General features: G+C 33.9%; 1 protein-coding gene across 1 annotated transcript; it reads left to right on the top strand.

Moving 5' to 3' along the window:
- Positions 1–338: 338 nt before the first annotated feature.
- LOC149072435 (acetylcholinesterase-1-like) lies at positions 339–16,579 on the top strand. The gene is made up of 4 exons (XM_089246394.1): positions 339–436; positions 2,430–3,945; positions 11,867–12,101; positions 16,427–16,579. Exons 1-4 carry the CDS (start codon positions 421–423, stop codon positions 16,535–16,537), a joined length of 1,878 nt encoding a protein of 625 aa, XP_089102520.1. The 5' UTR covers positions 339–420; the 3' UTR covers positions 16,538–16,579.
- Positions 16,580–18,423: the final 1,844 nt, after the last annotated feature.

Raw genomic sequence — 18,423 nt, 5'->3', positions numbered from 1 at the left:
TAGCTTATGATACGTGGATGAGGTCCCATTTGATAAGGTATATATATTGTCCTTGGGATGATAAACTCTTTCTTCCGTACCGGTGATCGCTTTGAGGAAGGTTAACATCACATGGACCAAAGGCAAGGTCATCAAGGGGGGATTGTTGATCTGGACTAAAACTGCGAGTCTCCCTGTCGAGTCATGTTTGAGAGATTTTTGGAAGTGACGTAACAATCGACTAATGACGTAGTTAGTGTCATCTAGCTACCCAACCTGTCCTATTGGTCGAAGAGATCAAAACAACAGAAACGTGGGAAAAGAAAACAATTTTAAGTGAAAAGGAAGAGAAAGGAAAAGCACCTGAACTTACGAATCTGAAATTATTTACACATTTTGTGACCACTGCGGTGGTTTGAACTGTCTCCTTAAGTCTTTATAATGGATATTGCGTTCAGTAAGTACGATTTCATTACGTTAAAGATTTTTGTGTGACCGCAGAATAGAATTTAGATAAATTACTAAAGGATGATTATGTACAGTAGGGTCGCTTAATAATGAACTTCTATTTTTTCTATGTACATAGATTCGAAAAATAATTAAAATACGCCATGTTGTTTAATTAATAATATTTATTGCTGTATATTTATAAATATTATAAAATTTCAAGTTTTTTTTTTCATTTTAATTATTAAGCAATAGTATGAAATTTCACGAAACAATTTGTTTTAAAATTGAATTTTATTTCATAATTCCATCATAAAAAACACAAAAGCAAACAAGGGGTTTGATGACCCGTGCTGGGAGTTGCAATAAATATACAGTTAAACATTAACTTCAGATTGCACACACACTGATTATGATGTAAATACATGCAAAATAATAAAAAGATTTTAAAAAAACATACAAAATTTCAAACAATTTACTTATGAACACATATAATCGAGCAGGCAATTTTTGATGGTAAACATTGTACAAAGTAAATTTGAGTTTAGTTTAAGGGGTATTTAACTTCAGATTTTCATTTTAAATGGTAATACAATAGCACTCCTAAGTATGTAATAGGTTTTACAGATTGGGACAGGTACACAAATCATCATTTGTACAAGTCAAAACAAGATAAGTGATACTCAAAGGAAGCTGAAGTCTAGGATTGTAGAAAAAAATTTATAGTTTTAGTTTTTGTTGAATTTAGTTGAAGGTTATTTACTGAGAACCATATGCGAATTCATTCGGAGTTCATTGCCAATTGATATTGGTGCGTGTGGGCATGAACAGCAGAAGCCACCACACTCCTGTGGTACACGCTTGTAATACTTATAAAATTCAGTGATTACTAATATAATTGTCGCATTACTCTCTGATTTCTCCCATTTAGATGAGATTTCAAAAAATATCCATACTATTACTTCTGAGGCAAGTAACAATCTTCAGAAAGTAGTACTTCATGATTACACTATCAAATGCTTTTCTTTTATCGAGAAATATAAAAACAGTTATTTTTGATTTATCATTATTTTCAACAAGAAAAATATTTAATTGTAAATTAAATCAATTCAGTTGCAACAGTTTCAATGTTTTTGTTAGGAATAAATCTGAACTGTTTGGGGAAATTTTGATTACGCAGAAAATTAAAAATTCTCGACTTCAGAACTTTTTCAAAATTATAGGAAAAAATCAGTAAAAGCGAAAAATGCCTACAGTTGTTGAAATCGTTCTGATCTCCGGATTTAAATATAGGCTTAACTATAGCTGATTTCGAAGAACTTGGAAAAACAGCTATGCAATGGTTCATTTAATCTGAAATTGCATCCAAAGCAATCTAAGAAGGACTTACGTACCACTGAGTTGAGTTGTCCATCTAAAGATTTGGAATTAGGTAAGATTAATTTTATTCAGAATTTCCTTTGAACCAGTAGAAGAAAATATGAAAAAAATTAATCACTGCGAGTGTTAAAGGTAATACATGTATATTTAAAATTACTTGAGTTTGAATTTGGAGATATGGATATATATATATATATATTAATGACATTACAACCCAATTTAACAAAAATACAAAATAATTTTTTTGTTTGAATTTTTTAATTTTTATTTTATTTAATATAATTTAATTTGAATTACTTCAAAATCAATGAATTTTTAATTAATTCAATTTTAAAACACGAAATAGAAAGTTATGTGGAAGAAGAAATTAAGTACAAGTCAAAAAATGTTATTCTACTATTTAATAATTTATAACAAGGTTTTTATATTATTTTGTATTTGCTCAGATTTTTGTGTGACTTTCAAATAAAAACTTTCCACTACATACTTTCGTCAGGTAACAAATGTCATCCTTTATAATGTCTGTGTCTTTTTTTTTTCAGGACTAGGGAAAAGCATTTAACCTGTATTTATTAATTTACCGAGTTTATATATATAATGCTCTCTCTCTCTTGGTTTTTCAGGTATGGTGTCGATTGCACAATTAAAACGAATCGGGCTGTTGATGTTGTACCTTACATTTATGAGTGCATTCGTTCAAAGTGAAACGGAGGGTAGAATTTTACAAACAAGTTCTGGGGCAGTTCGAGGTGTAATAGTATCTGCACTGGACTCTGAAGTGGATGCTTACCTCGGAATACCCTATGCTTTGCCACCTATTGGTGAACTTAGATTCCAAAGACCAGTTCCGATTCCACCGTGGTCCGATATTTACAATGCCACTATGAAACCACCACCATGTTATCAAAACATATCTTATGAGACATATTACACTCCTAAAATAGAAAATATGACTGAGGATTGTTTGTATCTCAACGTCTGGGTACCACGTTCGAATACTAGAAATTCTAAACCGAAAGAAATCATGGTTTTTATTCATGGTGGAGCATTCAACTTGGGGTCTTCTGATATGGACCCATATGATGGAGCAATTTTAGCATCGTATGGAGACATCGTAGTAGCTTCTCTCAATTTCCGAATCGGTGCTTTTGGTTATTTAACAGCATCCGTAGATGGAGCCAAAGGTAATATGGCGGTTTATGATCAAGTATTAGCTCTGAAATGGATAAATGAAAACGCTGGGGTTTTTAATGGAGACAATCGTCTGATAACATTGTTTGGAGAAAGCTCTGGTGGTATGACAATAAGTGGTATTATGCTTTCTCCATACGCTCAAAATCTCTTCAAACGAGTAATCGTTGAAAGTGGAGCGGCACTTACACCTCTCTTTTTTGAGTCACCTACATCTCAAGTCAAAATATCAAACTCAATAGCAGTCCTGACCGGGTGCGCAAAAGATGGAGTAAATATCACTACTGATCCTGAAAAAGTAATAAGTTGTCTAAAATCGTTACCTGCATCAGAGATATCGGCTGCAGAAGGAGTAGTAAAAAGGACAACACAGCTGTCATTCTATCCTATTCATGGTGACGAATTAATGCCTCTGGAAACATCAGACGCATTGAAACGTCAGCAGTTCAAAAACAAAGATATACTTATGGGCATAAATGAAGACGAGGGTTCGTTTTTTCTTGCAGTGGCACTTCCTGAATATTTCGGTAGAAATGGATTCGGTAGCGTCGAAACAATCAGCAGGTCGTTAGCGTATTCACTCATATTAGGAATATTTAAAAATCTTGGCGAAAAGAATGAGAGAGAAATCGCTAATTACTACATAAAACGACTGAAGACCAGAGATTATAGGAAAGCCGTATATGATGCTCTCGGTGATTTTTTGATCAGCTGCACCACAGTTCTCTTCGCTGACTTATACTCCTTGAAAGCCGATAACGTTTACTTCTACGTATTCTCACATATATCTAGTCAAAAACCTACCGCTGATTGGATGGGATCCACTCATATTGCTGAACTCATGTACGTTTTTGGTGTACCACTCAGGACTGAATCCAATTACACGGCAGAAGAAAAAGAACTCAGCCGTCGCATTATGAGTAGATTTGTCACATTCGCAAAAACTGGGTGAGTTATACGTAACCTAAACTTGCTACATACAGGAGAACTTGCCTAAGGCCGGGATTACACTATAAAAGTTCGATAAAAGTTTTTTTATAAAATTTGAAAAATGCAACCAATAAGGTCATCGGTTGTAATTTCTAGAATGTGACCAATAACCTTATTGGTTGAGTTTTTAAAGTTTTATAAAAAGACTTTTATCAAACTTTTATAGTGTAATACCGACTTAATTCGAATTTTAGGAAGTCTCCCCCTGAGTTTCTTATTCATTTTAATGTTGAAAAAAGTTACCTGTTTAATTGGATTACCCCTAATGTTTTGGGTAACACTGCTCAACACTGATTTTATTCTCAAAGATTTTTCAGTGATTTTGGGATGTTGATTCCTGATGCAAATTACACTGGAACTGTGCGTTAGGCCGGCATTATGCTACAAAAGTTTTAGAAAGTTCTTTTATAAAAATTAAGAAATGCAACCAATAAGCGTATCGGTTACATTCGAGTGAATGTTACCAATAGGCTTATTGGTTGGTTTTTCTTTTCAAGTTTTGCAAAAACTCTTTTATCAAACTTTTATAGTGTAATCCCGGCCTTATAAATAAATACAGTAAATCACTGGCAAAGATATTTCAGTGATTTTGAGACGCTGATTCCGAATCTGGTATTAGTTTTGTCAGATTGGCTCTAGTTTCGGGATAAAGTAAAAATTAAATTGCAATAGTAATACATAAGCAGCATAAAAATCACATTCAAAGTGGCTAAATGTAAATCAATAATAAACTTAATATCAATAAATGAAGACCATTGATGTCTGATCATGATATAAATATAATAATATGTTGAGTAAAAAGAAAAATAAATAAAAAATTGAAAGTAAAACTTCTACACTAAAATTAGTGGCTGAAAACTATATTGAAATGTTGGGAGTATGTACTATACAAATAACTAGAGCCAGTTCGGCAAAACCAACACCAGTTTTCAAATCAGCAGCCCCGATGTACCACCTAAAACCAATCAAATTTTCTTGGGAACATGATTTTTTTTGTGAACAGTGTAATTTGAAGTTTGATTCAGACATGGGTCATTAGAAAAATGTTTCTTTTCACTGAATTCCTGGCTAACTTTTGGTTATCTTTTTTTTATTCCGTGATTTACTTATCTTTTCTGAAATATAGCATATATAAAAACGGGAAAAAAATTAGAATCAACAAAATCTGAAAATTTTTTGTCGTGGCTGTGAGAAGCAATTTCGTTATCAGTCCCACACACTGGCTTTTGACTTTCCGTGGGCAGCTAGAGTTTCACCGGACTTCGTTAGCACCTACCACTGGCCGCGATGGAGGTATCAAAGTTTATGTGTGTGTATATGAATCCCCACCATATAGACGGAGTGCCGAATTGCTTGTCTGATGAAATGTGTTGGAGATTCACATTTTATTTGTTTCAAATTAATAACATCTAACTTCACATTGAAATGTAAAGTTAGTCATTTCTACCAAAAGGGAACATATAAAACTCATTCATTCACTTTGATATTTTTTGGTAGAATCTCTCGATAAAACGGACACCCGTGGGACAGAAAATTTTTCCCCCTAACGAGGAGTGTCCGTTAATGGAAAGTAAGATACATATTGAGTCCCGTCGATGTAATTCGAAATTGTGTCCGTGGAGGTGTCCGCTAACAGGAGTGTCTGTTATGGGAGGTTCTACTGTAGAATGATCGTGTTTTTTATATGTTAATGATGAGACGGAAAAGAACTGCTGAAATCAGCATGTGACGTAGAAATTTCCAATTTTTCCGACTTGACCAGCTCAAATTTTAATCAAATGTGATAACATTTTCAGAATTCAAATGTAGATGACTCCCTTGAATGTTAACCAAGAGAAACATATTATTTGAACATTCTTCTACCATTCCTATATGCTACCTATTGGGATATTTTCTACTTTTTTACTTCTACTGTAAATGTAGCAAAAGTGGAAATGTTCCCTTTTGAAAATAAGCTCCTTATTTATGTATGAAACATTGATTCTTTAAGTTCATAAATTATCATTCGTTTTACTACCTTTCCCAAATGTTGTTTAAATGTCACTACGTAATATTACATAACACATGTCACTTTACTTTCGGGAATGAAAATGAATTATCGCAATGTATTCAAATTAAATCCAATGTTATCACAATGGTTCAAAAGTCAAGGTGAATTGCTTATTTTAATAGAGAAAAACGCTACACACCGATGAAAAATCATTTATGTAACATAATCCCCTGAAACTTTTGTGCTAATTCAATTTCACTGAAACCTGTTTTTGGCTGTCTGAATATTTATCTTCAAAATCGTTTATAATACAATCCTTGTCGTTAAATAATTTCTCTCACCTGTTGAACTTCACGTCAATCTATCGGAAGGTGACCTTCAGGTTTCCCAATCGAACTCCCCCCACTCTTTCTTCGAATAGATTTCACAGTCCGTCTCAAAAGTTTCGATATAATGCACTTCTCTAATAATAACAAGAAAAATACGGCGAGTAAAATATTATTAGTACCCTTTAATGAATAACACCTGAAGCATTTCTACATTCATAGGAAAAAACTATTTCCGCGAAATAACATTTAGAATATTTATAGTATCGAAAATGCAAAAAACTTCTGTCTCTCAGACGGTTAGAGAAAATTCAGATTTACAAAAATTACAGGCATACCATTTACCCATACCATTACCGAAGATCTACCTTACTGTCTGCTGAAAATATCCGTCTGGAACATGGTATAGTTCCATTTTTTTTTCACCACTAAATATGTTACTGAGCTATTCGTCTCTATAAAACATGATTTCGTGCCGGTTTCAGTCTCTCTTCTCCACCTCTCTGTGGTGCTTCCTTGTGACAGGCAATTTCCTAACCCTCCTATATGAATCAAATACAAGTTTCTTTGATCTGCCTACGAACTGTATCAGTTGAAATTTTCACTCCAGTATCTCTCATAATTTCATGCTAGATCATTTTTTGCGTTTGACGCCTATCTTCCAACAGTTTTGTTTCCGCGTAAACCTGTACTGTGTTGCTTTCCACAACCAGGTTTTGGGACACACGTTGGGTCAATACACGTCAGATACTTCATTTCGACCTGCTCAAAGCAATAGTAATGCCTTTTACAGACTTCCTTTTTGCTTTCAAATGAGGTACAAATCAGGTTTGAGGTAAAAATCAAATGAGGTTTCAAATCAAGGATTTCATCGTACAAAATATGCGACGACTTTGGAATTTTTTTTTAAATGAAAACCAGTACGATGTAGCCGTAGGCGCAGAGAGACTTGAAAATCTGAGGGGGGGGGGCAAGGTCATTATTGCTGGGGGACACGATGATGATGTGATGATGTCAATTCATATATACACATATACATTAGATTAGTCGACTCCACCTTTGACGCTGGGGGGCGTATCTCCGCCCATGCCAATAGCTTCCCACTTTTATACTATCACGTCTCTGATACGACATATAGATACAATTTTTGAAATTTCCATATAATCGGAAGTTTTTCTAAACTTTTGAGACAGCTATTTTTCACAATTTCGAATTTAAAAAATCCAAAACTTATTTTTCTCAACAATGACCGAAGTTTAAATAGGCTTTTGCATTCTGATCACAAGCAAAAACAAAAATGAAATCAAAATTCGAAACGTATCCATGGCGCCGTTAAAAGTCTATAGTGTCTAAAATTTTGAGACGAACTGTACATATAAAGTGAACATTCAAGTCCCTTGGCCGCAAATTATTACTGGCGAACCGTTGATCCTAGAGGCATACGTCTGATTAGCAAAAGTATCCAAATAACATGTTGACTTCAGATAAGTCATTCATATTGGAAGGGGTTGTGTAGTTATCAAAATATAAAAATTACCTTTTTGAGGGCCCTGTCTTCAAAAACTCAGTAAGGAAGTTGTTGCCCTGTATCTCTTAAGGCCAAGAAAAAATTACACGTTTTTAAGTGGAATATTAACTGAGATATTGGAATTCAAAAAATAGGAAAGAACGAGAGAAACGAGGGAAAGAAGCGTTGTCCGTTAGTTTGTGCTGTTCTTTCTCAACTTTTCCCCAATTTTTTAATTCAAATGTCTCAGTGAATATTGGAAACGTGGATTTTTTTTTTGTTGGCCTCAAGAGAGAGACAGGGCAACAACTTTTTTATTGGGTTTTTGACGACAAGGTGACTATATAAAAAGTTAGTTTTTATATTTTCATAACTATACAACCCATTGCAATATGAACGCCTTATCTGAGGTCCACCTGTTATTTGGATACTTTTTTCAATCAGAAGTGCAGTCAACCTTCGGTTTACGAACTGCTCGGGTTGACAACAAATCGGTTTACGAACACACAAAATAAGGACTGAATCTCGAGGATAGCCTTTCAGAAGTTTGTGGTCACGTGACCTTTTTTTTATTTGAGAGAATAAGAGGTAGTTGAAAGATTTGATTTCATCTGAGTAATGTTCACATGGATCAGCAGATCATTCAAACTTCCAGAAGCTCTACATCAGAGAACCTTTTCAAGAATGTTTTGCAATAGTTTTTGGAATAAAACTAACACACTCAATGCCTTCTCGAAACTATATTTTAATATTGTGCATTGCAAATTGGGTATTGCATTTGCTATCATTGACAAGGCTTGGCAGCAAATATCTTACAGAACTATGAATTTGGCTTGGAGGTTATTGTGGCCATATTGTGTTGCGCGCAGAGATTTTGAGGGCTTTGACACTGGCATTATAAATGATAGTAACGAAACCAGACATGGCTCTAGCATCGCTTTCATTTCGTTTCTTTCATACTGTGATTATTTTTCTGTAACTTATTATTTTAATGATTGTCATAAGTTTCGCGTTATTCACAGGAGCTGGTGCAAAAAAATCACACCGCAAAACTTCAGGTTACCAGGAACGAATCAATTAATTTTTACATCGATTCTTATGAGAAAAATTATTTCGGTTTACGAACAATTCGGCTTATGAACGGACTTTATGTACGAATTAAGTTCGTAAACAGAGGGTTGGCGATATGCCTCTAGTATAAACGGTTCGCCAGTAAAATGCGGAAATGGTAATTATGGAAACACCCGAAAAGTATTTGCTTCAATTTTTTTCTTATTGAATTTACTTTTGTTTAGAAATGGACGGCATTGCTGACCTTTTGAATCGAATTCATCGAGATTTTGCACTAAAATTTTTTATTTCGATTTGAATAATTATTAAAATTTGCTATTTCGAAGAAAGCAATATTTGTCGTATACTGTGTGTGTGTGTGTGTGAAGGGCAAGCTTTCTTCTTCTAAACGACGTGACGTTGAATAAGGTCTTTTTTTGTAGTTAACCTGCTTATTTCAGAAATTCACCTTCACTTTCAATGTCTACTTTCCCGAGCAGAGCATTTTAGATACCTGAGGAAATTGACGTGACGAGCGACACTAACAAGTTCACATTTTCATAAATGCGGTGAAAACTTTCATTTTATTGTTTTTTTTATTTCCTGCATGAAACTCGACTGAAACAGAAATCGAGTCAAAGAACAGGATTTTCCTTACAAAAAATGAATAAAATAACCTCGGCCATGGTCATATTTAAATTTTGCGACAAGAATATGCGTATGGTGTTTAATGCTCTTGATAATGAATTTAACTGAACGATACGTGACATGAAAGCTAATTGGGTAGAAACAAAAACGAAACGCACGTGAAGTTTTAAAATCGTTTTAGAAGGCATTTTTCCGTTCTTCCAATCAATTTATACATATTATAACTAACCATACGATTAGTATTCGTTAAAGCGAATAATTTTATCCTGTGTAGCATGAAGAATAGAATGCAGTAGAATTCACCGCAGTGAATGTTTAGTGTTAAAAATTATAGTCTATGACTATCGTTCTCTATAACGTCCTCTATTTATACATTTTTATTTACAATATTGATGCATTTTCATTTACAATATTGATGCATTTTTATTTACAATATTGATGCATTTTTATTTACAATATTGATGCATTTTCATTTACAATATCGATGCATTTTTATTTACAATATTGATGCATTTTTATTTACAATATTGATGCATTTTTATTTACAATATTGATGCATTTTTATTTACAATAACTGATTTATTACAACACTTACCAATTTATTTATTTACCATCATTCCAACTACAGAAATAATCCATTTACAGTTGGGGGAAAATAAAACCAGTAAAAATAATGTTAGAAATTGATAAAATAAACAATAGACAATGTAAATGAAAAAATTAATCTAAACACAGAAAAATAGATAACGCGTCATATGAATATAAAAATTTAAAAAAAAGAATAAAATAGAGGAATATATAAAAATGGGGTCAATATACATCAGATGAATATAAAAATATTATAAATGAATGAAATAAACGAATAAAAATTGAGAATACTTCACACGAAAAATAATTTTTTTAAATAATGAATAAAAATCGATAATATAAAAATATATAAAAGCAATATATAAAATTTCAATACAATTAAATATGTGTGTATATACATATATATAGTCGAATCCCGTGACAACAAACTCCAGGAGACCGGAGAAATCACTTCGTTATAACGAAATTTCGTTTTAAAGGCATTCCAGGTATCTGCATTGTTCTTATGTAAACTTATCTGGAGGATTAGGAAAGTGTTCGTTAAAAAAAGATTTTCGCTATAACGGTATTCGTTAAAATAGGATTCGACTGTATATACAATTGATAATATGTAAAAAAAATTATATAAAAATTGATATTAAAAGAACACATGAAATCTTACAGATAAAATACATGATTTCTGAAATTCATTAGAGGAGAATGAAAAATATCAATGTGCCAAGTTTCTAAGCAATTTTGTTATTTGCAGAATCGCTTAATAGGATCATAGTTACAAATATTTGTTCTGTAGTTTCTGATTGCACACAATTTTTAATACCCAGTGCGATACATCGGTGCATTAATGTTAGCTGCACATGAAATTTGCCTACAAATATACTTGTTATGAAATAACTTATGGAAAAAATACACTAATAAAAAATCGCTGTGATAATTTAGGTTCACAACGTGAAATAACGAGCGTGAAAATGTACCTGAAAGGACATCATAATTAGCACCGACTTTTTCTAAATACATGTACATACCTACGTTTTAAAAATCTATATTGAACCGATTCTAATAACTTTATTTGATAATCATGGACAGGGTTCCATGATTATCAAATTATTAATAATGCAGGCGCATTATCTATCTGTTATTGTATCTATTTAGGGAGTATCATTAGAGAATTTTAATATGATATTTTGACGTATGGATTTGGTAACAAAATCTAAGATCTATCACATGTATTTGCCCTAATTACAGTATTTTTTATACATGATAGTCTATGTTAAATGAAATTTCAAAAAATTCACACGTACATCAACAGATCTGAGTGTAACTTATGAGCATACCATACAATCATTTAAATTTTCGTTCATAACCTGCATCATCACTGGTTGTATGTACTGTGAAAATAACACAACATTTTATTCTTAGAATTTTTTACAATCGTGTTTCGAATAAATTTCTCATAAATTTCGATTAAAATTTAACGTAGAAATGACTTTTTCACAGTAAATGACATAGGTAGTCCAAAATTTATTATTGTTTCCACCATTTTGAGGCACTTTCTATCAAAAAGTGTTATTAAAGTTCACTCCAGTACCATTTCAAAGAAACGTGCCAAGAAAGGTAGCCGGATACCATAAAAAGCACAGTCAGAACATAAGTAATTTCAATATTCTAAAGAACAAACATTTTCATGTCAAAAATTCCACATTTTTCGTTTATGCCCATAAATATTGACTATGATGTAAGTGTATGTAGTTCTGATCATTTTTTTTTTTTTAGAAATCCCAATATACCAAAAGAACTGCGATGGCCAAAATACAGCTATGAATACCCGGCATATCTCGAATTCAGTCTAGAAGAAAAAATCAAACTGCGGCCAAACCACAGGTGCGAATTTTGGCGAGACCGATTTCGAGCTAATATGGACTTTCCAAAGCCTGTTGAAAGAATGACGTATAGTTATTTGAAGTCTGATTCTCCGGCATTCTATCATCGTCACACATCATCAATTAGGGTAGGTTTGACATTAATAGCTGTGATTTTAATGCGTAAAATATTAGCGGGTTGAACATTCAAAGAGGCATGCCAATATCAACTTACTCTATACATCTTTAGAGACTACTGTTCTATTCATCCTGATGGACAATAAGAAGATATCTGCTCTTTTTCCGAGGTTAACCAAAGTTCGTGGTTTCATTAAAACTAGTTTAAACAACCGTTTACACGCGTCAAGTTGTTTTGTAGTTGACTAAATTTCAAGTCATTAACTGCTTTAAAATGTATACAGACGTTTAGGGGCCGTTTACACGCCGAGTTGTTTAGTTGTCAAGTAGACAAGCAGATGATTCTATTTTTTCGGCTGAGTAGGCTGTATGCGCATGCGCCAGTGGCCCGGCATCGAACATTCACTACTTGGTCACTTACGTTGAGACAGTTTTTTGAGCACTTGATGACTTAAAATTTAGTTATCTACGAAACTATTTGAAGCATGTATAAACGCGCCTTAAGTTCCAGTAAACCGAGAACATACAGGGTGTTTCACGAAGCGTGTTCAAAAGAATGAAAACTAGGGGGTTGTGATTCTAAATTAATATTTTACAGCTGAATTCCCATCATTTTGCTGCTCACTCCTCATATTTAATATTAATTTTGGAATCAACCACAGAATTTCTATTCCTTTCGGATGCTCTTCGTGAAACACCCGTGTTTTCGAATTATATTACATTATTTAATGGCAATTATTCAGTTCCTCTGTCAAATTCACAAGTCCGATTATCATAATAACCTTCGAATTCTCAGTTCAATTCGAATCACTTTATACAGGGTGGGCAAACAGTCCGTAGAAACTTTAAAAATTGATAAAAACGGAATTTCATAAAAAAAATTCATAAAAAATATTCGGAAAAATAACCGAAATAAAAAACGGTTTGCAGGGTTAGCATGTGGTTAGCTGGTGGTCATGTGCCACCATTGCAGGCGAGTCACAAATCCAGCAACGGCAGAGTGCATCATGTCCACATACACAGTTTACAACGGTGAACTGATTGTGGATTAGGAGCGCAAGTTCTTTTAACCGTCTCATTTGCATATTTCCACCAAAGTCGCTCGTATAAGCGCCACCTATCGGCTAGTTTTTTAGTTATTTTTTTCCTGTCTTAAAAAAGTTCGTGACTTTAGCAATCCTAACCCTGCAAACCGTTTTTTATTTTTGTTATTTTTCCGGTTTTTCTTCATTTTTAAAGTTTCTACGAACTTTTTGCCCACCCTGTACTTATTGCAGTAGTAAGCACTTGAAGTCGGTTTTAAGCAGTGGATTAATAATTAAATTTATTATAGTTTATAATTACTACAACCGAAAATTTGTTTTTGTTGCCCAAGGCGATAAGCTTCTAGCCATTGAGCTGAGGTTGAATCTGGTCTGTCAGTCACAAATATATTAGTAATTAGCCTTTAAGCAAATAAGCAACACAATGGCAAGCGAAATAATTTAATAAGTACAAGTTACAAAAATACGTTTAAGTTTCTAATTTTACTTAAAATTACCTCACTGTGAATAATGTGATATTTTTGTATATTGGCCAGTAATCGAGTAAAACAGTATTTAAACTCGTATGCATGGATATGGTTTGTCCTTTTGGAATTAAGTTAAACCGATCTAAGTCTATCTGATAGTGGTCTCCAATTCAAGTACAGGGTGGAAACACGTCCATTTCAATTCAAATAACTCATGAACCGTTGGTTATAGAAACTACTTTCAAGTGAAAAAAAATTTTCAAATAAATTGGCCGATTTAGATACGTAATTTTTTTCACTAGATGGGCCGTTATGAACCGAGATTCAAAATTTATTTTTGATATGGTTCCCTGTCCTCTAACGTCCAATTAGAAAGTTGTTGTTCGATCTCTTCTGGGCTCAATTAAAAAATATTCATGTTCAAAAGTGCGTGAAATATTAGCTGAGATATTTAAATTCAAAATTCACTGAAAATGAGGGAAAGAACAGCGTATAAATATAAGACAAGATTTCCGTTGTTATATGAGGTTTTTCCGTCATTTTCAGTGATCTGTGAATGCAAATATCATAGTTAATTATTGCACTTAGAAGCACAGGGTTTTTTAGTGGGGGGAAGGGGCTCAGAAAAGAGACAGGGCAACAGCTTTATAATTGGAAAATAGAGGACGGGGACCATATAAAAAATTAAACTTTGTATCTCGGTTATATACGCGGCTCTGTGGTTCCTAACTTCGAAATGCGAATGGAAATCCATTTCCCCGTTAAAAAAGTTTCGCCACAGAGAACAACAGGCCTACAACGGTACAATTATTCAATCATTACTAGAGCCCGGAAGTTCAGGCACTAAAAATGGTCGAAATAAGCAGGTGAAAAGGCACTAAAAACGCCTAAAATAGGCAGTATAAAAAGGCATTTATATAATTTATATAAGAAAGAAAAAATAACTAAAACCAAGGTATTAAGGGTCCAAAAACTAGCTGAAAAATTGGTTGCATTTGATCCCTCTACCGCTTTAATTATGGTTTTATAATAACTGCATTATTATCCAAGTTATTTGATAATTTTGATTAGGCTTATTTCAGGCCCAGAATAAAATGCTAGTAGACCCTCAGGATTAAGTTAATTACAGGGCCACCATTACCAGACGCGGAGCCCATAGTGAAAATGATCTGTGGGGTTTCGAGTTGCGAATAATTCTCGTTTATTGGTTGTGTTATTTGGAATAATCATTATAATTTCTACAGTTGAAACATAGCTAACTTATTTTATTGTATGAAAAAAATGAACTTATTTTATATTACCATATATGCAAGACTCCTCCAAGCGCGGGGTTCGGTGTGGCCGCATCTGCCACACAATCCCCCCCCCCTCCCGAGGAGAACTCTGGTCAATTTAATCGAATACAAATATGTATGTAAAATAAATAGCCGTGGTTTTTTGCAGTGCATTTATGGTGTAAAACACCAAATCAGAACAACATGGACCCCAGAGCCCTGTCTGCCGCTACCCCGCTTGTGTGAGCCATGACGTCACCTGATGACCTCTTGGGACAGTCATTGGTCAGCTATACATATACAATGCAGTCCAGTGCTTGCGCGCGACAGTAGTAGTCCATTTTCCCTCAGAATATTCAGGGAAAAAAATTTCCTGCTCGTGTCAGTATCATCGTTGTACGGAAAAGAAATGATCGGGCTCAGAATTGGCGATTTCTATGCCCAACACCCAATCACTATGCAGTATTTGTGAGCCAATCAGGGAGATTCTACGCCAAAATAAGAAGAAACAAAATAGGATGCCGTGTTTCAAAATGTGGCAAACTTGCTAGGTAGTCTGAATGACGTTTATGGCAAACACTGCAGAGGCCTTCTATCTCTAGGAGGTGCCGCGACACGTTTTCAATTCAACGGAGTGGCTTGCTCTCTTGAAAAGGTTGAGCACTGTTGTTTTAGTATAGTCGGATAGCTTAAAACAATACTTCCATAACCAACGGTTCACGAATTATTTGAGCTGAAACGGACTTAAGTTTTCTACTACCAAAAGTTCCACAATATTTTATTTTATGTATAATCTCTATATGAATGTAATTCTTTTTATGTGTCCACTTCAATTGCTGAGCTATCTGTTGATATAAATAGTCGCGCTAAACTCTTCAGTGTGAGATGATATCTTATTTATTAATTATCTCCAATAATTTATGCATATAATATACAGGGTGTCCTGTAAGTGCTAATTATTTTTTATCTCATCAACCGCCCGTCGTAGAGGTATAGTTTTAATTTTAAAAAAATGCTCAAACGGCGTTCAAAAATTACCCTGTACAAGTTTCGAGAGTGAATATATGCAGCGTCTACCAAAATAAAAAAAATCTAAATTTTTATACGATTTTCCCTGTCTTCTGACTTCCAATTAAAAAGTTGTTGCCCGGTCTCTCCTGAGACCAACAAAAAAAATTCCAAGTTTCGAAGTGAAATATTCGCTGAGGTATTCGAATTGAAAAATTGAAGAATTTGGGAAGGACAGCATAAATGAGGCAAAGGAGCGTTAGTTTTTGCTGTTCTTTCATAAAAACTGTTTCTTTCATTTAAAATTGAGATTTTTTTATTTTACGACACACTGTATTTTCACTCTGAAAACTGGTACATGGTCATTTTTGAACGCCTTTTGAGCATTTTTTAAATTGGAATCGTACCTCTACGACGAATAGTTGATGATATAAAGGCCGTATTAGCACTTACAGGACACCCTGTATATTCACCTCGTTTATCGTCATTTACATGAAAATAATTTTTTTTGCGTATCTTACTGTTTGTTGCCTCAATTATGTAGTTCCTTCATAAACTTGTGGTGCCGTGCACTCATTCTCATACGCATATGGCTATGTTGAATCTTCATCCAAGATTTGAACACATGGAGCTGGGACTTCAGTTCATGTTGTAAATAAATCGTTATTAAAAAAATTGTTATTTGTTCTCTGTTGTATTTTACGTATGTTTTTGATCAAAAACTTGTAACTTTTTTTCACGTGTAACAAAGAGAAACGTGGATGATTAATTTTAAAATTAGATGTTATCTTGGTTGTAATATAGTTATATGTTTTGTGGTAGATGTGATATGTGTGTTTATATGCATGACCGGTTATTATGCAAATTAATGTGATCAATCGCATTTACCGTAACATATGAATGGCAACTTCATGGTAATTCACTGCGTGTTTTTCTTGATCATTTTTATCACACCACGGTCATTTTCTGCACACGAGGGCTGTGACGGAGTCGCTTGGTGAAGGGGCATAAAAACAATTAAATTTACGATTGTTGAGTTATTGCGTTGTGTATTAGCCTCCATCAACACAAGAAGACAATCAAAAAAATTAATATAAGTCAAACAAAAGGATTACCAATAACAAATTAATTTATTTAATTATTAAATAAAAATTAGAATTATCCAAAGGAGGAGATACACATCCAACATGCTTATTACTGCTGAATATATATCATCCTTACATGCCAACTAATAAATGATTACGTATCGCTCATGAATTGAGAATACATATGAGAATCGAATACATATAATGCGAATTTCGACTAAATTGCTATAGCACTCACCACCAATTATCCATCTCTTCGATACATCTCAGCTCAGGGACTTTTTCTTCTGTTACATGGAAAGAAACCACACCACAAGCTCCTTTCGTCGTTTCTCTCTAGAAACCTCTATACTTTCAACTTCCTTCTCGCTCTTCAACTACAGGGAAAAAGACCCAATACCGCAATACCCCACCTTATATGGGCCAGATGGCATTATCGGTCCCCCAGAAAAATTGCTTCTTGGAACTCGTCGGTTCCCGTCATGTCGGTGGCTCTATTATTCCCAAAAGGCCGTCGAGGCGCCTGAAACTGTAACACTGCGACAGTGACCATGTGGCATTTTGGGTAACTGTAACACTGTTACAGGGCTAATTATACCGGGACCTACAATTTATAGCTGATTCCGAACGGCAGCTCTTTTTTATACTCACCGAGAGATTGGTGCGCTAACCCCTCGATGTGGGATTCCCTCCGGTAGTAATTTTTTTCTGTGACCATGTCGCCGTTTCTATTGTAACCCTGTTTCAGGTAAGTTTCTGACAAGGTATCGAACTCGCAACACCTCTAAACATCCTTTGGTACTTCAGGCAAGTATCTTATCGACCTGGGCTAATCCACGCCCCCGTGTTTTATTACCCTAAACCTTTTTTTTCATAGAATCATACACTTGATTATATGATATTAAAACTTCACAAACGATACAAAGTATTATTTTGTGGAAAAGTATTTTGGTTGGAATTATTATCAAAACATCGTTAAATTAATAAGAAAAATAAAGAAAACGTAAAAATTTTTAAAGCCTTTCTCATTTCGTTCCTTCGTGGACTTGCTTGAGATATTTTTTAGAAACAAAACAATGTATATTGAAAATGATTTTCCATAAGTGGATCGACTCAAATGTTTGATCTCATCGAAAAGTTCAGGTGGTTAGCCACTTCACGTACAAGCTGTTGGCAACAAATTTGGATTATCTCTAACAAATCAGCGATAAATCTGGTAACCTTATCCTAACCTAACCGCACGTTAGAAAAAGGAAGAAAGGGAAAGAAAAAAATAGAAGAAAAGGAAGAAAAAATATATGTAAAAGAAAAAATAGTACAATAGATAAGTAGATATGAGAGTATTTCTTTAGTCTATTTTCATCCTCACTGTACGTTTTCTCTTTCGCTCTTACATTTATTTAGTAGAAAGATACGTTATATGTGAGGGGAAAAAATCACTAACAAGAGCATAGCA

The sequence above is a fragment of the Pholcus phalangioides genome, unplaced genomic scaffold (genome assembly GCF_987345545.1).
Source record: "Pholcus phalangioides strain wild (caught in Gottingen) unplaced genomic scaffold, Ppha-v1.0 ptg000017l_1, whole genome shotgun sequence".
NCBI classification, from domain to species: Eukaryota; Metazoa; Arthropoda; class Arachnida; order Araneae; family Pholcidae; genus Pholcus; species Pholcus phalangioides.
Note: the sequence above shows the minus strand (reverse complement) of the source record. Positions and strands in the feature narration are given on the sequence as shown.

Bases quoted from the DNA above. Each gene is read 5' to 3' on its own strand.
- LOC149072435 (XM_089246394.1), top strand. The intron at 3,946-11,866 runs GTGAGTTATACG...TTTTTTTTTTAG, and splicing joins GTCACATTCGCAAAAACTGG to AAATCCCAATATACCAAAAG. The intron at 12,102-16,426 runs GTAGGTTTGACA...TCAATTATGTAG, and splicing joins GTCACACATCATCAATTAGG to TTCCTTCATAAACTTGTGGT.